This window comes from Notechis scutatus, chromosome 2, assembly GCF_049901735.1.
Source record: "Notechis scutatus isolate UNSWTSFEM ecotype Mainland chromosome 2, rNotScu1.2, whole genome shotgun sequence".
NCBI lineage: Eukaryota > Metazoa > Chordata > Lepidosauria > Squamata > Elapidae > Notechis > Notechis scutatus.
Window position 1 is genome coordinate 137,902,370 of NC_142010.1, and position 23,795 is coordinate 137,926,164.

A 23,795-nucleotide genomic window follows, 5' to 3' on the forward strand; every position below is an offset into this window, starting at 1 on the left:
GATGTCAGCTGGGTCTAAAGTAATCTCGAGGCAATTAACACAGCATCTATGATGATTTACATGATATTCTTACTAACATCCTTACGCAAATGATATAAATTGCCACAACAATATACTTTCATATTTAACAGATCCTTTAACTGCAACTAACACCTCCCCCAAATTGTCTCTTAAATCAAGGTTTCACTACAATAGTACTAGACTTCAGTCATTCTCACTTTGACTTTAAAATCTTGTTTTAGGCATGAGAAATCTAATTTCTAGAAACCCTAAATGATTGGAATAGCTAGTCGAAGCTGTGATACTGGACTTAACATTAAATAGTATCCACAATCTTGTTATTAAGATAGTCACAATGTAATTATTTTGCTGAAGCCTTCAATGTGGAATATAAACAAGATACTTGCTGGGAAAGGGCACATAGTCATGTTTGTTTCTGAAAAATATATAGAAGTTGGGGGAACTATTAAAAGTTGAATAGGGGAATGAAGACAGCCAAATTCTCCACAATGTTTGGAGATAGAAAACTATAATAGAGAATGTGAGGTTGAATGTATATCTTAGATCAGTGGTTCTGAACCTTTTCCTTCACCATGGAGCCCCTTTAAATATCTTTTGTGGCCATAGACCGCCAAGATTTAACTCATAACATTTCTCCAAGCCTTCGCGGGACCCTCAGTGATGACATTGTGGACCGTCAGGAGCCTACAGACCACAGGTTGAGAACCACTGCCTTGGGTCATAGTATCTAGATCAGCATCTGTGGAGTCCAGAAGGGAATCAGATCTTATCCAAGTGAGGGGAATAATCAAAGAAGCAGTGAAAGAAAAAAAAATTGTGGAATGCATAGTGAAGTACCATATTTTTCGGATTATAAGACGCTCCAAAGTATAAAACGCACCTAGCTTTTGGGGAGGAAAACAAGGGAAAAAAATCTGCCTCTGCCTCCCAGCAATTTGCTTCCTGGCAGCAAACAACCAAACAGCCTGGTCAGCTTCAGCACAGCCTGATGAGCACAAGCAGCTGATTGTCAGTTGGATCGGCCTCCCAACGACCAGCTGTTTCAGGCTGCAGAGATTGCCATCGCCTATTGCTACCTCCACGCGCCCCTTTTTTGACTCGTTCCACTCAGGGATCTTATACACTGAAAAATATGGTATATTAATGTGACCTTTAAAGTGTGCTGAAGGAGAAGATGGTAATATAGAGATGGAACTAATCTTGAGTCTGTACTATAGGTTCTTGTATTCAGTTTGGAATATTGGTTTAAACTAAGAGAAACACAAGTAGTCCTTGATTAACAACAATAACCGGGACTAGAATGCCTGTCACTAAGTGACCTGATTGTAAAGTGCAACATCACATGACCTTGTTGCTTAGTGACAGTATTTCCCTGTTGCTCTCATTAAGTGAAGACTACAGTACCTGTAGACACAATGAGAGGTCATGTTGTAAGATAACCTGGCCAACTAAAAATAATAATTGTACACCATAATTGTATACAGATGATACCTACTCAAGAGTTCTTAAGTTCAATGTGAAAAAATACGTATCTTTTAATACCTGCATCTATTCAGAGTACTAGAAAAAAGCCAATATGACTACAATCTTTTAAAAATGACTGAGGGGCTAGTAACAAGTTATTGATCAAAATTTCCTCTATTAAAAGAGAGCATGGCTTCTTCAAATGTAAGGCACTCTGTAGACTATTTTGATAGTATGGGCAGAGCTTGTGGACAAGAATGATCTAATAAATACTACATAATTGGGTTTTCAAAAAACTCTTAACAAAAATCATTCACCAAAAGTTGAGCAGATTCATCTGCCGTGGATAAGAGGAGAGATACTCTCATAAATTGGCAGTAAGCTAAAAACCAGGAACTGGAAAATAAGAATAAATTGGCAATTCCCATGCTGATATTGTGCAAAACAGAGTCCTCTGGATAGCAGAGTAGTGTTTTGCTTGTATATCCATGAGCAATGTGATGGGCATATTTACAGATTATACCAAATTATTCAGGATAGTAAAATAAAGGATTGTGCAAATCACTAAAATGTTCTCTTCAAATAGGATGCATGGGTTTCAGAATAGTAAATGCAGTTGAAAATAAATGTCAAGTGATCAATTTTGGTATGCAAAAAAAAAAAAAAAGACATGACCTATACATTACATGAGATTTCAGCTACCCATAACTGATCAGAAATTGTGGCGAACTATTCAACAAAAAAATGGTCCCTTGCTCAGCTGTTATATAGAAAGCAAACTCAATGCTTGGAATCACAAAGGAAGGATATTGAAAATAGAATTGCCCATATTAACAATACTTTATGCAAGGATATGCTACCTATATTATATATCAGGGCTGTCAAACTCCTGGCCCACAGGCCGGATGCATCACGCACTGGCCATGCCCACACCTGGTTTTGCGAAGGGGGGAAAAGTCCCGATATGTCACGTGATATGCTGCCATGATGACACGAGTTTGACACTCCTGTTATACACCCCTTAGGCAAACCTAGAATGCGCCATTGGAGTGTTGTGTATATTTCTAATCACAGCATCTTAATATTGACCTAGGAGAGGTGCAAGAAAGGGCAAGGAAAGAATAGTAACTGTGTTTCTTTAGCTTGAAATGAAAGAGAAGACATGACAGGTTACAAAATCCTGCATTGCCAAGAGTTTCTCACCCTTTCACAGTGATAAAACTTGATTTTTTTTCCCCATTGAAAATGAATACTGGCAGGCAGCACAATTCTTTGGTTGCATTTATTGGCTATTTATTGACTTAGTTAACTTTGATAATTTGACCAGATAAACTTTTGCTTTGGATTATATTAATTCTTGCCAATACAGTCCATAAGTAATATATGTATTTTGTATTTCCTGTTTGTATAAAAATTATAATACAAAACTAAAGTGCTTAAAATATTTTTGATGCTAATTTGCAGTCCTGGCGGCCTAACTCAAATTCTGCACTAAAAACATTGTAGTATATATTGCTTTGGAATATGTCCTGTGTTTTATACTAGATGTAACAGCTGTGAACTTTTTATAAGCAAGATCAGGCTTGGATCATTTGCATCCATCTTGTCATCTGATGTTTAAGTCTTCTAATGATGTCATCTTATTCAAGGACAGTTTGCTTCTCTGCAGTGAAGATGCCATGTCATTCAGGATGTACTGCTTACAAGTATGTGGTAACTTAATGAAATTAGGTACTCCAGAGTTCTAAAAGAAAAGGTCTTATCACAGAGGGATGTGACAAAAGTCTATGGCCTGTTCTCTCCTCCAAATTAGTTTTTCTTGGATACTTAAAAACAGTCTTTAAAAAACTCCCCTATTTCCAAGTTTAAGATGACTTTCAGTACTTAATGGTTCTCTATTTTTTTGTCTAAGTTAAATTATTTTCTTCAATAATTCTGTAGCCTGATTCTTTTGCTACAGTGGAGATGTACTGGATTTGCGTCTAGGGAATTTCTGATCTTTATTTGGAACAATGTTATATCTATCTACCTTTTACCTTTCCTTCAGTGATGGGGAGTATATAGAAGCAAAGGTTTTCAACATGCATTTCCTCTGGTTGATTGGCCAGTTTATTTGCAATTTGATTCTCCTGAAGCTTCAGAAAGAAATACTTATTCAAGTAGATATAGAAATATGTTCTGGCCCTTATATGCCTGAACTGAGCAATTTTGTTTCAATTCATGAAATAAAATTGGCAGCATACAAGTTTGATTAATAAAATAAATGACTGCAAGTGATGGACTTTGAATTAATGGTGGTTGACCACACTGATATCATGATTTGAGCTAGGAATGTTCCAATTTATGGTTTTAGCTGAAGTGAACTAAACTACTTTTTTGGGAAGGCTGCATTGCTAACTCATCCTTCCTTCAAGAAACTCAAGATAGCATGTAATTCTCTTTTTCCACCTGCTCATTTATTTTTACTTCATCAGTGAGCCTAACTGTAAAAGAAGATATAATTAGCCAAAAGCTGTGTCTGTCTGGGTAGGAACATGAGTTAAGTATCTTGCCCTAGTACTGTATAATATTATTGTAATATGGTACTCTTACCTCTGCATCATATTAGCTGATCAGCCTAACCACTTATCTGTCTGTATTTTTTGTTTTTAAAAATAAATAAAGAAATTTTGATTTATTATTTTTTTTTTTTTTAATTTTTTTTTTTTTTTTTTTTTTTTTTTTTTTTTTTTTTTTTATAAATTTTTAATTTTTTTTTTTTGTATTATAATTTATTTATTATTTTTTTTTTTTTTTTTTTTTTTTCCCAAAGAGTATAGTTGCGACGCGCCGGGCTGGGGGGTTTTTCCCGTTCTTTCCACCTTGTAGACGTGTTGAAAACAGCAGACATAGAACCAGTTCATGTCTGCTGAGTTACCACCCCAAGGGTTAACCTGATCTTTATTTCCTGATTTTTCTTTTTATTAAAACAAGTTTTATTAATTTTTAAAACACACAAATTATCATTATTCATTACATGTTTAAACCTTTTTCCATTGTAAATTTAACAAGTCAGATCAATTATGATTCTGTTTTAAACCATTTCAATATAATATACCAAAACCTCTTATTCAATTTCTCTTTACTTCTCTTTACTCTTATTCAATATCATTATTATTATTTCATCTGTTTCTTTCTGACTTAGTTACCATTATTCTCATTCTATATTTCTACAAGTTTTTACCAATTCTCCCCCAAAAAGACATATACACACAACACACAAAACATAAAAAATCTTTTTGGAAAGTAACTTGGACCCAGGTGTCTCTCTCTTCATGGACTTCAATTATATTCATGCTCATCTTACATATCATTACTTATTTTATTTACCATTCTAAGCCTTCTATATTAACTTCTCCACATATTTCACACTTCTTAATTCTACCTTAATTAATCATCTTAGTTTGAATCATTATATTTGTATCTTTTGTCCATTTTTATCATCCCTTTGTCTCATTCCTTATGAAAAAAAAGAAAATCAGTTTCTCCTGAAATCATTAATCAGAGTATGATGCCTTTCTATCTCCCCCTAAGTTAATCAAATTAATCTTTAAAATAATATCTAATACCCAATCAGATTTTGCTTGGTACATTCTATCTAACTAATACATCCAACACAATTAAGTGCATAATTAGACAATAAATCCAAATATTAAAAAAAATACTATAATAAAAATTTTATAATAACATCAATACCATAATTTTATTAAACTCTTTAACTAAAACAATATTCTAAACCTCTCCTATTATTAAGTTTTAAAGCCAATCATTTTTAAACATTTTAACATTTTAATCTCTTATCAACTCTTAAACCATTGCAATACTACCATCTCATCTTATGTACCTTGCAAAATCTTTTTTTTTTTAAAAAAATTATACTTTATCCATTATCCATAAAAATTCCTTTTTCATTTAATTTCAAAACATTGTAGCTTTTCTCCACCTTTTCCCTTTCTTTCTTCTCCCAACAAACCTTTCTACCCCCCTTCTTCTAGCCTCTGCCTTACCGGCTTCCCTTCTCTGTCGTATTCCTTTTCCCCTTTGTTTACTATCATCATATTGGTTTTGCACTTTATTTTTCCCTTTCTTAAATGTTTTTAGATCTTAAGTCCTTAAGTCCTTTAGTTTTCTTCTTTTCTCTTCTTTTCTTTTCTTTCTCTCTTCCTTCTTTCTGGATCAAATTCTGAGATTCATTAAAGATGGCTCCTTCCTTTCTTTCTTGTTCCTCTGCTGTCTTCATCTGTTGTAATGTTTGTTGATAATTAGTAAGCGCCATTTCTAAGAAAAGGAAAGCTTCTTCCACACCATCTTTACCATTTTTTTGCTTGTTCATATTCTTTTCTTAGTTCCTCAACAGAAAGAGCCATTATAAATCTTTTCTTTTCTTTTCTCCTTCTTTCTTCTTACAACAACCAGAATATTCAAAAGAAAATAAAAAAGATAAAACAGTCCCAAAGTTATCAATCAGTCCAAACCAAGGCAGAGTTCTCACTTTCTCCTTCTGGGGTAATATCAATCAAAAGAAAGAAAGTCCAAATCTGTTTAAAATCTGATTACAATATATTCTAGTCTTCAAATCCTTAAGGCATCTGCTCCAACACAGTCTTAGCATACAAATATTTTCTTTTTAATCCTCTCTTCCCACTCATCGCTTAAAACCAATTTCCACCTAAAAAATAGGTTTCTTAATATCCAGTTATTTATTCCGTAGGAAAAGAGGAAAGCTATCCTTTCAGCACCTTCAAACAGCCGCTTTTTCCTCTTCTGGCAGGTATTATTCAGAAAGTCATACTTTTCAGGAATTTTATTAAATATGTCTTAGAGTCCTAGGAGCCAAGAAAAACTTTCTCCTCTCAATCACTTTCTCCACTTCCTCCTGCGCATTCTTACCCGGCTGCCAGCTTCTTTGTGGCGGCCATTACGGACCGCCGCTGCACCCTCCTGGGAAAAGGGGGTTCTGCCGGCCAGGGAGGGTCTGCAACACCCCAGTCCCTTCTCCGGATCCCCCTACCTTCAGCTGCCCCTGCAGGGTGGCCTAGCTCCGTACCCGTGTGGGTCGGAGCCCCAAAACGACTAGCGGCAGGGATCGCGCAGCTTCGCAAATCCCTGCCGCTCGCGAAGCCGACAAACCGCTTTATTTCCTGATTTTTCAACTTCAGCTGCTGAACATCACAGCTGCAGTTAAAAAAACAAGAAAAAGGGGCTTTCAAAAGGCTGCTTCTCGGCGGGCAGCGTGCTTATGATGAGCGGCTTATGATGATTTATAGGCTCACAGCTGGCAGGGAAGCTAGTAAATCCTTAACCAGCAGTTAACCCTTTCGTATCCCACCCCTGCACATAGCCCCAAATCAAATCTTATTATCACATTGCTGTGATACTTTTTGGGAAGGCAGGCATACCTGTGGCTGTACCTTTAGTGATTTTGCTGATGAAGGTATGGCTTCCATGCAGCAGAATGAAGTGTTTCCCAAACATCAAGATCACTGTGGTAGCCATCTTTTTCTGAATTAAAATTGAAGGAACATTACATTCCGATAGTTTGAAAGATTTCTGTTTAGAATTTATAAGCATACTTGCTTTCAGAGTAAACCTCACCTCCATTTACATTGACTTATTGTTTTAAATAAAGCATCTTGTTTGGCAAGATATTCTAAATATTCTAGATATCTAAGTGCTATGTATATCATTGCTTTTTAACAATAAAATCATACTAAGTAAAGTCATTAGTTGCAGCTACTATTCTAGTGCAGAGTGAAATGGAATAGTGAAGCCAATAAAGATATAGTAGGTAGCCCTCCACATAATTTAAATGCATTTTATTTCTCTTGATAAATCAATTATTAAAGGATTGAGCACATTTGTTTTTATTTGTTTCTTTTAATGTTGTCAAATTTGGTGAGAAAATGTTTCTTTTAAAAGTTGTCACCTTTTTCCCCTCCTTTTGAAGTTTTTTGTTAAGATATTGTCCCCAAAAGTTTGTCTCTTTATCTAACAACTTTTCGTGTCACTAAATAGGGAGAGTTCAAGCACAATGATTTCAGTATCTTCTATACAGGCAGTTCTAGGTTAGCAATTGGAAACAGCTACTCTGTTGCTAAATGCAATGGTTGCTAAGGAAAACATCAGGTAACCTTGACGAACAATTTTGTTTCTGTCTTCACAATTAACTGTGCTTGTTGCAAGCCAGTTGTGAAGCACATCAACTGTGTGTGACTATGGGACATTGTAATGGTTCTTGCAAATGTGATTGCAAAGCTCTTTTTATACTGTTGCAGCTTTGAATAGTTTCTAAACAAGGCAGTTGGTAAGCAAAGAACTAGCTCTATCAACGTTTGTAGAAATTATTCAAGTCAAATAAGCACATTTAACAGAAAAGTTACACTTTGGGGGAATTATTTTGAAATGTCTACAAACAATAGAAGAGATGAAGCATTATATTTTATACAGGTAGTATGTTTAGTTGACCTTATTCATATATTTTTCTTTCATTTTAGATGAATGCAAGTATAGTAATCCAAAGAATTTGAATGGAATACGCTAGCTACATAACTATTTTCAAGGTGGTCACCTGATTTATAATTCTAGCTTAGAGACTAAGTTATTTTGGAATGCAGATTGCTTTATCTTGAGAGAACCATTCTTAAATGTTTCAAAGTTGATAGAATAGTATAGGAAATAGTAATGCAAGTTCAGAATTGTTTACACATACCCCTGAAACTGGTGAAGATTAGATTTGGCAGCCTATGTTGAAAAATAATACAATATTAAAATCCTGTCAAACTATTGTGGGAGGCAGTAATAGCAGCCAATGTTAATTTTAATTTTTAATATAGTAAATATTGGTAAATATAATCTATTTAAACAAAAGCTATTTTGAGGTCCTCTGTCATTTTTAAATGTGGGGTGAGTCCTGAGAGAAAAATGTTTTAAGGAACGCTGATTCAACACATAAAAATTGTAATAAAAGAGACAAAGCCATGATAATTACAATTCCACAATTACTATATAAAGTTACTATTAATCTCCTAACCAATTTTAAAAATTCCTTCATGTGCTCAACATCTGATTTCTTTTTAGTTTAAGATTTAACTATTGGTTTAGATAGATTCCAGTGAGCTTGCTTAAGGGAAAAAAATAAATGCAAACAAAAGTTTGTGCAAACCAAACTCTGAAAGGGAGGGAAGAAATGTCCTGGTGGAGGAGAAGGAACAGCAGAAAGAGTGTGGGCCACTCTGGTAGGGGTTCTTTTAATTATCTATCTCACCATAGTTTAGAGACAAAGCCATGTCACACCTGTTTTTAAGTTTTCAGAGGCAGGGAAACAGCCTTGAGAATCAGTTGTTAAACTGAGACCAGTTCAGCTGGATATGGGTGAACCTAGAGCAGGCTTTGAATTTCATATAGGTAACCTCTTAATTTGGTATAGACCTTCTGGAAAAGCATGCCTTCCTTTATTTTAAGTATGATATTGGTTAAAATTACATTTTCTTCAAAACAAAGCAGTGAGCAACCTGCAGATGTTACAGTTTGATTGCTTGAAACAACAGATGTTGCCAGGAATGGCTGGGATGAATTTTATTTAAAGATGTAGGACTAAAAGCCACCACGCAAGGCTGTTGCCTTTTCCTACTTCTTGCCACTGCTATCATCTACTTCTTAAGGAAAAAAATTGCCCAATGATAGATTCCCCCAGTATCCATTATGAAAGAGAGAGATGCAAAGCTCTACCAGGTGTGAGGGATCATTAATTACACCTTGTTGTATATATTGCACTACTGTTGTTTAAATGCATAGCTATAGTTAACCATTTGATTTAAATGCTTGTCTAGGGTCTTTTCATACTTGGCTATCTGTTGTATGGTATATAAGTGGCAGGTAGCTCATATCTGTATCTGGTTTATTAATGCCTATTAGTGTATAGAAAAATCTCAACTGGAAAAATTGCTGGTTCAAGATTGGTAACTTCAGTGTGATAATTTTTTAATGCAGAGATTAAATTTAAACCACAGACCTGCCAAACAGCTTTTAATTCCTGAAGCTATATCAGAAGATGCATTGATAGCGTTCTTAATGGATCACCACATGTACAGCTTTACCTTCTAGCAGTTAAAGGGAGCCAGTCAAGTATGACTCAGTTTCCAGATAATCAACTTTAAAAGACTTGGTGGAAATAGCCTTCCACAAGGTTCTGAAAACCTGGCTTTCCCCCAGTAAATGAGTTTGTTATGCAAAGCCTTGATGATTGCATTGTGATTAACTCTGTATTTTGTCATAGACAGATAGACTGAAAGATAGAGGGATAGAAAACGTATTTGTGTGGATTGATGTTAGCTGCTGAGAAGAATTATTGCTTCTGGGATATTTCCCATTCTTTTACTGTTATATTTGTAAAATTGCTAAAGAGGCGAAAGCTTGAAGGCTGTAAGTAAGATAGGGTAGCAGTGACCAAATGATAGCAAACAGAACAAAGGATAAAAGAGAATGAAGTTACTTTGGCAGAGAGTAGTAGTCAAGCTGCAGTGGACAAAGGTACAAAAGCAGCAACAATGAGTATGGTTTGTGCAAAAATGAGAGAGCAAGAGAGAGAGAGATCCTTAAATATAATTGCAAAGTGTTCTTATTGAATTGCACACCACCAAACTTTACTTAGCCAGAAACAAAGACAGCTGTGTTACCATCAAGAAATTGTGTCCCTTATACTGACTGGCATCTGTCTAGTGTGCATAAAAGATTAATTGTATGGAGTTCTTTTGAATACCAGGGTTAGACGTAACGTATCTACCGTTTGTCTGAGGATCAGGGTCATAGATGTTCAATGCGCATGTGCCCCTAGCATCAGTTTGTGAAAAGTGGAGGTCTTAAGGTCTTTCGAAAGTGACTGAAATTCATCATAAACTTAGGAAAAAACTGAAGTTAAATCCCTTTTGACAGCCAAACTTCCTTTATTATGCCTATTTCTCTATAGAGAAGAGCATTTGTCACTTGCCTGAAAGAAGGACCAGATACTTGTCAGAAGGAATGTAAAATCAGATCATGGCTACATCCCTGCAATACCCCAAAGTATCTAGGCAGATAGGAGTTCTTGCCTAAAGGAAGCCTCTAATGAAAAGGCAGTAAGTATTTTTCTCTCTGCAGCTTCTGCCTTCTTGTGGTTGTTTTTAATCATTGGCTGAAACCTGCTGCTGGATCCTTTCAGCTACATTCCTGTCTACTCCCACATGGATATCTGTGCTGTTGCCACTTTATCAGTGCCACTTAATTGCCTGTTTCCCCTCATCTGTGTGTGAATGGAGTTGTGACACGGGAGAAAAAAATGGATATTTCATATTCAATTTCAATCTTTATTACAGTCACGGACCGCCACAATATTTCATTTAAATTATGAACATGTTACATGGGAAATGGAGAATTTAAAAACATGTTCATTCCCCTCCTTATTTCTGCTTTTGGATGTCATGTGTCACTTGAGTACTTCTTAGAGAGCAAGTAAGATACTAATCCATGAGATCCAAATAATGTCTGAGATTTGGACTTTGTTTTGGACCAAAGAACCAGGGTGTGATGTTTTGATATGTTTCTCACTTATATACTACAACTGAGTTTTGTTTCTACACATTTTGAATACTTATTACAGTCGTAATTTTTTATCTTTGGAAGACTGAGTGAGTATAAAGATGTCCTTAATTCAAACTCACTTCTGGAGAGCCAGTCTATGCAGTTTTTTTGGCAGAATCAGTTTGACTTCTTCAAGCATTTTTTCCCACTCCCCAAGTTAGTCAACAGTTCAGGATTTCCCAGGTTATCCCCCATCTAAATGCAAACTCTGGACTACCATTGCTTTCAACAATAATCAGGTTTGGCTAGGTGTTACAATTTGCTGGCACATAAGCAATTATGTGTAGGACAATCTGTTGGAAAGAATGCTGATGTTTATCACATCTTTTTTTAGGCCAAATTTGAACTAAAAGTTCTTGAATTTATACAAGGTTATGCAAACTGTCTTTGCACTGCAGTGCTTTGATGATTATATATAGTCACACAATACTGGATGTGAAAAGCTTTCAAGAGAAAAAGAATCCTACTTCTCTCATCAAAGCTGCTATGTTGGCTGCTCAACATAAGTATTTTATTGCGTGTATTGTCCTTAATAAGGCATTTCTTAGAATATGCTAATAAGAAAACCAAAATTAAGAGTGTCATTATTGTAGTGTAGGTGACACACAGTTATGAATAGTTATGAATATAGCTTTTGAAAAAAATAGCATAAAGAAGGGAGAGTAACCTGTTTGTCTACTTGGGAGAAGCCTCAATTAATCTAGGGGACTTCCTGTGAAGAAAGAAAATTCCAAACTGCTCAAGTTTGTAAGTTGTTCAAAATCAGACATGATTGGAGCAAAATATGAGCTGAATTAATTGTTTCCTTGTGCTGGAGCTGGCATGTAATATAATTGCAGCCAACATACATGCCCAGCCAGCTTTCTTCATTTGATATGTGGCTCTTTCCATTAGGAAATCTGTGAGGGTAATGCAAATTTACATTTTTGTAGCTTTCCATTTAATTCTGCCTTAATAAAATACAAATTGGAACAAACCAAATATTGGGCTAGAGAGAAAAACAGGAGGAAACGAGTTAATGATAGGAGATTAAAAATACAATTTCTTTCAAATTGAACTTGAACCCATGAAATGCATCAGTGCAGTTTTCTTAACAATATAAAAAATGGTTTGCTAGTGCCTTCTTACAAGAATTTTAGTTCGATTTCCCAGTCTAGAATGGAGATGGCCAGCAAAATTATATCTCTATTTATTATTCATGCTTATCCTTGTTTAGGGTTTTTTGCAAGAAAATCAAGATTGAGTAAATGTTGCTATCTGGCTAGATGATAAGACTAAGCATATTACAATAGAGCTTAAGCAGACTGTAGTTAGATTTGACTGATCTAGAAAACCAATCATCAGTCCTGGTTAGCACATAATGTAAATAGGGGACCACCTTGATGAGTAGTGAGGTATCTTAGATTTGGATTTTGTTTCAAGAATGTTAGATTCCATTTTTGTATTCTTCTGCACTTGAAAAAGTGATAAGTCACAACAGGCAGTCCTCAAATTACAACCATTTGTTTAGTAACCATTCAAAGTTACAATAGCACTGAAAAAAGTGACCTGCAACTGCTTTTCACATGACCGTTGCAGCATCCGCATGGTCATATCATCAAAATTCAGATGCTTGGCAAGTGACTCATATTTATGACAGTTGCAGTACCCTGGGGCGATGTGCTCACCTTTTGTGGCCTTCTGACAGTGGAGAAGCCAGATTCACTTGACAACTCTTGTTACCAATTTAACAACTGCATTGATTCACATAACAACCGTGGGAAGAAAGGTCACAAAATGGAGCAAAACTCACTTAACAGCTGTCTCAGCAAATGAGGCAATTGGGTTCCATTGTGGTTGTAAGACTAGGGCTACTTGTACTTTTATTCTTTCTTTCCTCTTTATCTTCTCTTGCACCTTTTTTCTTTTCAGTTTTCTTAGATTTTGTTTCTATTTGCATTTTAACTCACAATAACCTCTATTTTTTGGAGGAAAAAAAAAAAGGTTGTGTTCCCTTCGCAAAACCAAGTATATTTTTTGCTACCTGCAACCATGCTAATGCCTAACAGAAAAGTAGGATTCCTCTTGCACCAAACACCAGGGCATGAAAAAAGCTAATTAAAAAGCTGGTTGCATTTCCCTGGTTTTTAGTTAAACAAGGCGTTATTAAGCCTCTTCAGTATTCCTTTTCTCTTTCGCATATTTCTTTTCTCTTGTGTCTCCGTTTCTTGTGGGTCACATCTTTTAGTTTTTGTGTTCTTCTAGGAGGAGGAAACCTTTTGACAGTTGTAAGCTGATTTGGCGTTTTGAGCACATTGTAGCCATTATTCTAAAATGGTTTCCATGGGAAAGCTTGCCAGTTCAGAAAATGCTTAGGCTGATTAGTCTGGCCAGTTGCAGACAGCCGTTTATCTGAAGACAAGTTGATTGACATCGCTCTCCGTTAATCCTTTTAGCCATCCTCCGATCATGTTTGATCTGATCTTGGTTCTGGGTGTTTTCCTGGACACCTGGCATAGTAACAAGATAAAAGCCCTAGGATGCACCCAGTTACCATTTCTACTTCCTAAGAACACCTTTGTGGGGCCCAGAGACATTCTTTTACACAAAGCCAATATTTGCAATTGGTACTTAGCTTTGTGGCATGCCAGATAACCCATTTAATATTTTTCTTAAAAGGATCTAAAATTAAACTAATGTCAAGAGGGAAGGAAGCCTGGTGGGTACCAAAGAGGTCCACACTTGGATGTTCCCCAGCCTTGAATAGAATTCCCTTGATTGAGAGCAAAATGGCAGTGAGGGTGGAAGGGGCGGAGAGACAATAGACACAAAGCGCTTGTGAAGTTTGTAAGGGAATTCCAACGGGGAAATGTGATTTTTTTTCCCCCACCAGAGATTGGTTAATCACATCAAAGCCTTGCTTTTTATTGATTCTTTTCTTGTCTAAGAAACAGGGTAGCATTAGTGAGATTACAGTTATGGTGCATGCAGTCTATAAAGAGATATAAGTGACAGGCAACTCTGAAAATAGAGTCCCCAAGAAACAATTCCAGTTTCCAAGAAACAAAATTGTATGGGTACTGGATTTGGGTTATATAACTCTTACAACAAACTCTTACGAAGTTACCAGAAGAGCCGTGGTGGTGCAGTGGTTAGAATGCAGTATTGCATGCAAACTCCTCCTCCCACTGTCAACAGTTCAATTCTCACTGGCTCAGTTAATTCAGCCTTCCATCCTTCTGAGGTTGGTAAAATAAGAACCCAGATTGTTGGAGGGCGATAGGCTGACTCTGTAAACCACTTAGAGAGGGCTGTAAAGCACTGTGAAGCGGTATATAAGTCTAAGTGCGATTGCTGGGGGCTATCGTAGGCCCCAGCACTCCAATCCTTTCGTAAGGGCCTAGGGACCTGGCTCTGCCACTTGGCCTGGGGCCCCAATGGAGGGAACAGCACAGGGAAGATGGTTGATTGAGTAACAGTTGATCCCCCCTCCCTCCATTCCACCCCTCCCCCACATATCTTTGATTTAAATCTTGATTTTAATTTATTCTTGTTTTAATGTAAATGTACTTTTATATCTGTAAGCCACCCAGAGTTACCTTATGGTAAGGTGGGCGGTCAATGAATTTTACAAACAAACAAATAAATAATCTGTTTCCTATGGTATTTTCCCCATCCTATTAATTACCAAGTTTTATTCAAAAATATTCATTTTCACTAAATCTTTTGTACACACGGTGTGTTACAGTTCACTTATTAGTGGCAGAATCTGCTCAGAATTTTCTCATGTGACTCTCATATTTATTTTAAATAGATTTTGATATTAGTGCACTCTGGTAAATAAAATTATTGAAATATTCAAAAGTGTGCTAGAATCTGCTGAGTGATGTAGATTTAATTAGTTATATGGCTTCATTTTGAAAGTGTCCCCATTCCTCAAAAACACAACAGCTACAAGCATGAGAGAGCCCATGGATCTACCATTGAGTTTGTGACTTCCTAATCTCAACTGAAAAATTACTTTTCAGAGAATAGGATAATTATGGGGTGGGGTGAGCCCTCATTCTCCCAGCATCCTAATTCTATCATGCTGAGGAAAATTGGCACCAAGATGGCAACCTCACCTTGGTTTCTAAGATATTATAATTCTCTTGCTCTAATGATCCTATAAGTCTACTGAATATTAGGACTGTGTCATAAGGCATTAGTAGCCATGCCATATTCTATATTTTCTACTACTTTTTAGTGAGATGTACTGCAGCAAATATGTTCTTATGTCTGGATGTCCTTTCAACTGTGAAAACCCATTAAATTTCCATTTAGTATTTGAGGCAAGAAGAGGGTAGCTAGGTTCACATATCACAACAAACCATGGTTTAGTGTAGATACAAAATCAACTATGCAAGCAAACCCTAGTAAAATATAGCATAAGGTCAGGTAAGCACCCAATTTTTAGCTTAAGTAAGGCTCAGTTTGCACAGTGTTACTGAGAGGATTGAACATTTATCAAGCCATCTGAGCATAAAACGTATTCGGCACTGCAGTCCTAAGCATTAGAAAACCTTGTTCAATCAGCAGAGCCTGCCTAGTCATATGAAAGTTACATTTTGTGAATCTGGGGAATGAATTAAATCGTATCCTCTCCCTCTCTCTGGCAAATTGGACCCTACTTGCAGACCTGCAAAACTAATTTTGGGCTTAGTGCCCGCAGCTGAAGTTTGCCTTTTTGAAGCTGTGTTCCCCTTTGTGAATTTCTCCTTTCAGATTCCTTGTTACTTTTCTAAGCTAAATCATTCCCTTGAAGGTTTTCCTTCTCCACCCTTCCCTTCATTTCCCCCTCCTTTGCAGTTGATTTGTTAGTGGTTTTTCACCAAAGGGATCCTACTGCCTTTCCCATCAGTTCCCAAAGTCTGTAAGATGTCTTCAAGATGTTTGGAATTCCTTGCCATAATGAAAAGCAGGTGATGCTCCTTTTGATCAATGAAGCTCTTCTCACTTGCACGTAGCAGGTTTCATATTGCTGCTCTCTGGGTGGTTCTGTGGACAAATGGGGAGGAGAAACATGAGTCTGATGCTTTGGTCTCTGAGGTTTTTTTTCTAATGTTACATTTTTATATAAAGAGTTCTAATGATTGTTTTAGTGAGGACATCAAAACCTTTTTTAAGTTATTGTAAGATTTTTGCGGAATCCAGAAAACATCAGTTTTAAGCTTCTGTCAGGTATCAGTGTACAGGATGTTTCTGATCTGTTGATTTAAAAAAAAAGTTTGGTAGAAAGCTTGTAGAGTGAAGTGCAATAGGTTCTTTCAAGGGTGAGGCCAGCCCCATTAAACATGTATGGCTGAGAAGAATTAACCACAAGTTTTGAGATTTCCTGATACTGTGAACTTTTAAAAACAGAACTTGGTTTTCTCTAGAAGCATGCACTCCAACAATAGTTCCTTTTAAACTTTGAAAGAAATCTGCAATGAATTATGAGAAACATATTAACCTGATAACCAATACAAGGTTCGACTACAGGACAAGAATACAATCAGTCCAAAATGGTTTTCAGACAAAACAGAACAAGCCATACAAGAAGGAGGTTGCCAAGAGTTTCATTGAGTGTGAGATCTCTTGTTGTACAGGGCAGACACCCAAAAATATACTTACTGTCTGCTTTCTTGATTTTTCACCCTGTCCTTCATACAGGGGCAGTGTCCATAACATTCTGTCTTCCTTCTTTTCCCCACAATATCAGCCCTGTGAAGTAGGTTGAGTATGTGTGTTCAAAGTACCCAATGAGCTTCCTCATTCCTAATCCAGCACTCTGGCTCTTTAAAAAACACTTGTTTTTTCACATGCTTACTGTACACAGTAGACGTAATTTAGGAAGCTAATAATGTGTGTGTGGAGAAGAGAGGGAGAGGGAGAGGGAGGGAGGGAGAGAGAGAGAGGTAGGTAGGTAGGTGATGTTGGAGTTAACAGAAGTTGGTAACAGTACAAAGTGAGATGTGCAACTTTTGAACCTAATGGCACATGCAGTTGCAAAGACACGAGGCTATTCTCTTCATTAGTGTTGCCTGTTCAAAGAGAATGAATGCATTTCAACCAGGACTAGATTTTATGGATGGCAAACTTAGTCCCAGGAGAATTTGTGAACCAGGAACTCTTTCACTTCATTACTGGTTTTTATACCAAAGGTCACAGCATCTTTTCAATTTGCCCATCCTATCTGGCTATCCACCTAACACCATTAGAAGAAACCATAAAAACACTGCTGCAAAAGTGCTGCCCTACCTAAAGTGGAGAAATCAGTGACGAGTAATTAATGACTTGCCAAGTTGACACTATTATGCTTGGCTTCCTGATTTGCCTCAGTTGCCAGGATCGGTCTCCTTCCTTTAGCAGATGCAGAAATCAAGCTGCTTCTTAGAAATGTTTCTCAATTAAAGGGAACATAAAACCTTGATTTTGAAGAGAGCTGATGATTCAGCAGTGGAGAATGGATGTTGTTTGTTTTCTCTCCCCTCCCCCCATGTTGTTTTCTCTCCCCTCCCCCCGTGTGTGGTCTTGTCTGTCTGACACAATCTGCTAGCTCCTTTCTTCCAATGAAGCCGAAACTGGCAGTCAGGATCATCTTGCTGCTGCATACCACATCTGGCTGGCATGTTTCTTTCACAAGCCCATTTGTTCAGCTTTGTTGCCATGGAGACAGTTGCTAGGATGTGGAAGGGAACAGACAAGTGCAAGGAAGAAGTGGGCAGGGCTAGCCTGGGTGGGTGGTGATGGAGTTGCACCAACAGGCATGCAGTTTGTGGGAAGTAGATTCATGAGATCTGCTGACCAAATTCTTCTTCTGCAGAGTCTTTTATTTTATGAAAGGCTGGAGTTTTATTCCACAAAAGACCGTGGTTAGAGAGTTGCAGAGTGGCATTTCTCTTAAAACTTTCAAAGCTGTGATTTTTTATGGACGAGGTTTGTGTTTCTACAGTGGATTACTACGTTGCTCTTGTGTTAACTTCAAGGCTGTTTCCCCCCTCAGATTTCACTTCTCAGGGCTGAGAAGCTCTCTTTGATATGTTGCAGTGCTCTGTTTTCTGAACGTTTCTCTTTTCACGTATTCCTCCTCTAGCGTGTCATTTGAGGGCGACCCGTAATTCTTTCAAGAGCTGGTTCTTTTTTCTTGTACTCCTTCACCCACAGCATTTTGTGCAGGGAAAGGGCAGCTTTTAAAAAGTTGTTTCTCTCTCGGAAATGACATTAGTTCTCTCTTGTTCCCAGTCGTCAGGCACACTTAAAAAAACACACACACACACCAAGGCCTGTGCTACCGACTAATCTGTGTCCCAGCTGAATAAAGGAAAGGCCATTGTTCTGTAATGAATGTGTTGCGGCAGAAAAGTGGAGATAGGAAAAGAAACTCACACAGCATGATTCAGGATTCCCTCCTCTCCCTTTCTTTTCATATCCCTTCTATTTTTGGAAATGTTGTAAATATATTAGGTGGTTTTTCGTCAGTTCTGACCAACTGTAGAATTTTTTAGATATTATCTTTACTTAATATGGTAGGTATACATATTATTATTATGAGGAATATGATTATTTTCAAGATGATGTAGACCAGATATTTTACTATAAGAAATATAGGCAATACTTTTTATCTATTCCCTTTTTAATTTTTTTATAATGTTACATATATGTATTTATTCACCTTTCCAAGCATCTAACAATCCAACCCTGATCTTTTTTAACTTTTTGACATCAGCCAAAGTTTATAATTTCAAATTTTTTATTAGTTTATCAAAACATAAACATAAAATACAAAGAAAATAAGGGGAAAATAAGGGAGGAAAAGGGAGAAAAGTGTAGAGTAGAGGGGGGAAAGAACAAAAAAGCATTGACTTCCAACTCCCTTTGGTGCAATAGAATAAGATAATAGCAGAGAGAGAGAAAGAGGGAGGGAGGGAAAGGGGGAGGGAGAAAGGGAATGGGATTGGGATTTGGCAGATATCCCTCTTAGGGGCATCCCATAAACATTTGAAGTCCATTATGTGGTGAAGGCAGGCCTCTGGTTTAACGCAGCTCTTGTTATACATGAGATATAATAGCAGGGGTCCGAGCAGAGCAGGTATAAGCTTGCTTCGTGCCTATTGCAGCTTACAACTCTGTAAAAAAAAAAAGTACAATAGGGAAAAATATCTAGATTCTTGCAAGATAGGGCCAAGTGCAACAATATATAACATTGCATAGTGTATATATTGTAACACATATTTATACTTAAAATATGTAAACCATCCTTTATCCAAAGAGTGTCTCAAATTGTGGTAAGTATCATTCGAAATAAGGTGAGTGTAATACAACTGCAGTAACACACATTTATATATATATATATATATGTTCTGTCTTGTTTGAGTTTTGAAGCTTAAACGCATAGTATTCTTTTGGAACTCATAATTTCACACTCAAGCCAGGAACTGGGTTTGGGGACAATTGGTGGATTATGGTTTTTCCATACCGTACGTTGTACTACACATTCAGCTGGTAAAGGCAGAAGTGCAATCTTGTTTCTGAACCTACCGCAATTTCTCTTTTTCCTTCTAATCCCCTAGATTAACTTGAAATTCCCCTATTCCTCATTTGAATAACATTTGGAAATTTTTTTGTTGTTGAGACCTTGTTGCCTACTTTTCTATTGTGACTTTCATTCTGCACTGAGGTTGGCAAGATTCCCAGCTTATCTTGTTGCCATTAACTGTTTTTAAAGTGTGTAAAAGCAATATTACCATGGAACCTCAGTTTCCGTTGCCCTCATGCAGGCTAAGCCTTGCTGAAGTAGGTCATCAGGTCTGTTGCATCTAAATGAAACCCTTTTTGCGCATGTCTCCTAAGGCTTAACTTCATCTCTCACTGTTGGAGATAAGGATTTGATTGCCACAGGATAGGATTATCAGGCTCCTGACTAACATTGGGTTTCTGATAGACCTTTTTTTGAAACATCTGCGGTTGGCCATTGGCCGCAACTTAGCCAGATAACAGATCACACCAAAATATGTCTGAGCCACAGTCATACCTTTATTAAAAAATAATAATCAGTGACTACATTTAAAAGATATCAGTGTCGATATTTATATTATTGAATAATAGCTGGGTAACTTAAAAATAATTGGCATAAACAAGTATGTATATCCCTTGGTGCATCATGTGGTAAAATGGTTGCATTTCCCTACTGGCTGCTACTGTGTTGAAGTCAATTCAGATTATCTTGTTGCTTTTTACCAGGAATGTGTATGCACCTTCCAATGACGTATTTTCATTCCGTAAAAATAAATATGGATTTAACTACATAGAAGGCACAGCACACATGTCTGAGTTGTAAACATGGTCAGGAATTCGAAAACAACTGGTACCTTCAGAGCCTTCCATTTTAATTGTAGAATGCGTAGCACTTCATAAGCAACAAGTGAGCATTTATGTCTAAAAAAAACATAACAGAAATAGCAAGGAGTCAAGGCTCTTGGCATTAGGTCCCTCTCTAAGGTTCAAACAGCGTAGCCTTTAGCTGCTAGTAAACAATGCTAGGGGCAGAAAAACAGAATTTCAGAATTCAACACTTGCCGTTTTTTCCCTGGCAAACCAATCTGCTTTTTTTTTTTAGAAGGAAAAAAAAAAAGACAGGTTGATCTAGCAGATAGTAGCAAATCTTTGTAGTTATGGAAAAGTAGATATAGATAGTCCTTGCTTACAACTTGTTCAGCAACTGTTCAAAGCTACAACAGTGTAAAAAATATAGTTTTGCAACAAATCCTCTCATTGTAACCATTTCAGCATCCCATGGTTATAAGTGCCCATTTGGGTGTTTCACAATTGTAAAAACAAATAAAAATCACAACTTGCAACCACATGATATTTCATGTAGCCAAATGACTTAAAGAGGAAATGAGGGTGTAAGACCATTGTGTGGTCACATTATTTTCTACTTAGCGACTACAGCATTTAGAAGTAGAGTACTGGTCCCAATTGTGGTTGCTAAGCGAGGACTACCTTTATGGATGTTGCAGGGTAACCCACGTTTCAATTTTTTTTTAAAAAAAACCTGAACTTTCATTGTAATTTGACAGGGTATCACCATAATTTTAAGCACTTTTTTTTCCTCCCTTGTTTGGAGGTCTATTTATCTTTGTACTGGTTTGAAGAAGGTCTGCTCTCAAGCGGTAGCTGCAAGATAGCTGAATTTTAGGAATTTTGAAAGTTGAGTTTTTGAACCTAGCTGTATGACAGGACTGGCTTCAGAATGCCCACCGTACCTTCCAGTGTTGTATAAAGTCTGCAAACCTATCATTGTTGCAAAATGAACTAACCATAGCCAGTTTTTGCACTCTGCATATAAAATGTTTTTACGTCCTATGCAGTCAGGAACCATACAAAAGTTTGTTGTTATAGTAAGTGCATAAGAAGGTGGACATGTCTTGGTATGAGGAAGACCTGAAGACTTTGCGTATATATTTATTTGCTGGGCCACTTTCCTGAGAGCCAGTTTGGTGTAATGATTAAGGCATCAGGTTAGAAACCAAAAGATTGATGAGCAGCTCTAGGAAGAAAGCCCTGGCAAACCCATTCTGAAAATCTTGCCAAGAAAACTGCAGGAACTTGTCCAGGCAAGTCTTGGCCAGGAATCAACATTGACTTGAAACCGCGCCCCCCCCAACCCCCCCAAAAAGTCACTTTTAGTGCATTATACTCACTGGGGAGGGAGGAGTTGTGTTTGATTGTTGGATGCCAAGGAGGCATCTACAGAAAGCAGCCTGGTCAGAGTTTTGCATTCATGCATGAATATACCAGATAAAAATGTATACACCTAGTCCTCAATTTAGGACCATAATGGAGCTCCACATTTCTGTTATTAAGCGAGACATTTGTTAAGTAAGTTTTGCCCCACTTTGCGACCTTTCTTGCCATAGTTAATTATTGGTTGTTAAGTGAAGCTGGCCTGCCCATTGGTTTTGCTTATCAGAAGGTCGCAAAAGGGGATGATCCCATGATCTTGGTACACAGCAATTGTCACAAATATGAACCATTGGCCGAGCATCTGAATTTTGATCGTGTGATCAGGGGATGCTACAGGAGTCATAAATATGAAAAACTTGTCCTAAGTCACTTTTTCCCCCAGTGCTGTTATAACTTTGAACGGTCACTAAACGAAGTGTTGTAAGTTGAGCACTCCCTGTACAGGTTGACTCATGACCACAACTGAGGCCAATATTTCTGTTGCTAAGCGAGGCAGTTGTTAAGTGAGCGTTTCCCTGTTTTGCAATCTTTTTTTTGCCACAGTTAAGCAAATAATTGCAATTGTTAAGTGAATCATGTGGTCACTAAGCGAATCTGGCTTCCCTCATTGATCCTGCTTGTCGGAAGCAGGCTGGGAAGGTTACAAAGGATGATCACGTGACCTCAGGACAGAGCAACTGCCATAAGTACATGCCAATTGTCCAGAGCCTGAATTTTGGTCATGTGACTATGGGGGGTGCTACAAAAGTCATATGTGGGGAAACCAGTCATGCCACTTTTTTCAGTGCCTTTGTCACTTTGACTGGTTGCTAAACAAACGGCTGTAAGGACTACCTATGGAAACCTGAAAATGTTTGTTGAATATGCAGCAGTTTAAATCAGACTCAACTACATCCAAAGCTCCTGCATCCAAACTCCTCATAATAAAAATGGGGCAATTCCTCAGGTATCCACTTTTGGCCACTCCTGGCTTAAAAGGTTCTGAGAGCTGCAGATGGGCATCTCATGCTCTGGTTCCCAGCAATATTGTCTGTTTGCTGGTGCCAGCCAATAAGTAACAGGCAGCTTTGAATGGATGAAAAGCAGCTCATGCAACTGTATGAAGAGTGACTAACGCCTGTAAATACATGAAAGAAAATCAGTCTGACATACGTAGCTCTTCTTAGAAGCCATTTAATTCATCTCTGGGGAAAAATAATAGGAGGGAGCAGCTAGAGAAGAAAGAAATGCAGGGCACCTGCACAAGCTGACTTACTACAATGCCGGAACATCCTGTGTGTTGCAGGTGTGTGACACAAGGTAGTTACTAATCCTTTCCTCTCTTTGTCCTTACTAGGTACCTGGTAAATCCCATCAATAGGCCTGGAGTCAGAATCCTTCAGCTAATACAAATCTCTCTTCTGCTCTTTGGCTCTCCATGCGAGCCAGAGACAAATGGATGCCATCACAAGTGCCGGCCTCAAGAGGAAGTTTGACGATGTGGACGTGGGCTCGCCCATTTCCAATTCCGACGATGAGATCTCCAACAGCGACAGCGCAGACAGCTGCGACAGCATCAATCCTCCAAGCTCCTCAGGCTTCATTCGTAAGTGTTGGCATTAGAGAGTTTTTGAAACACAGTTAAACTCCATACAGGTGGTGTTAACTTACGGCTCAACTTTCGGCCGCAATTGGGCCTGGAACTTCTGTTGCTAAATTAAGGTGGTTGTTAAGTCATCATGCCCAATTTTTTGCTGAAATCATTAAGTGAACCACATGGTCTCCCTTACTGATTTTGCTTGTGGGAAGCAGGCAGGGAACAATTGCAAATGGTGATCGCATCACACACACACACACACACACACACACACACACAAACACACACACAACTGCTGTAACTGTCATAAGTGTGAACCAGTTGCCAAGGGCCT

The 23,795-nt window shown here is 37.6% G+C and overlaps 1 protein-coding gene and 1 long non-coding RNA gene across 5 annotated transcripts in view; one reads left to right on the forward strand and one right to left on the reverse strand.

Moving 5' to 3' along the window:
• The window catches only part of CSRNP2 (cysteine and serine rich nuclear protein 2), a 42,213-nt gene that overhangs the window by 4,324 nt on the left and 14,094 nt on the right, over positions 1-23,795 (forward strand). For 3 of the 4 annotated variants that reach the window (XM_026677344.2, XM_087956340.1, XM_087956342.1), the window contains exon 2: positions 23,222-23,470. In XM_026677344.2, the coding sequence (XP_026533129.1) occupies positions 23,320-23,470 (151 nt within the window). In that variant the 5' untranslated portion in view covers positions 23,222-23,319. Of the gene's footprint in view, positions 1-10,489; positions 10,638-23,221; positions 23,471-23,795 lie in introns of those variants that run through there. The other variant, XM_087956341.1, reaches the window with a different exon arrangement.
• LOC148132273 (uncharacterized) lies at positions 14,024-17,462 on the reverse strand. Its single transcript, XR_015747790.1, has 3 exons — positions 17,398-17,462; positions 16,771-16,860; positions 14,024-16,155 (listed from the first exon to the last, which is right to left on the reverse strand). It is a non-coding gene; the product is annotated as an uncharacterized LOC148132273 (long non-coding RNA).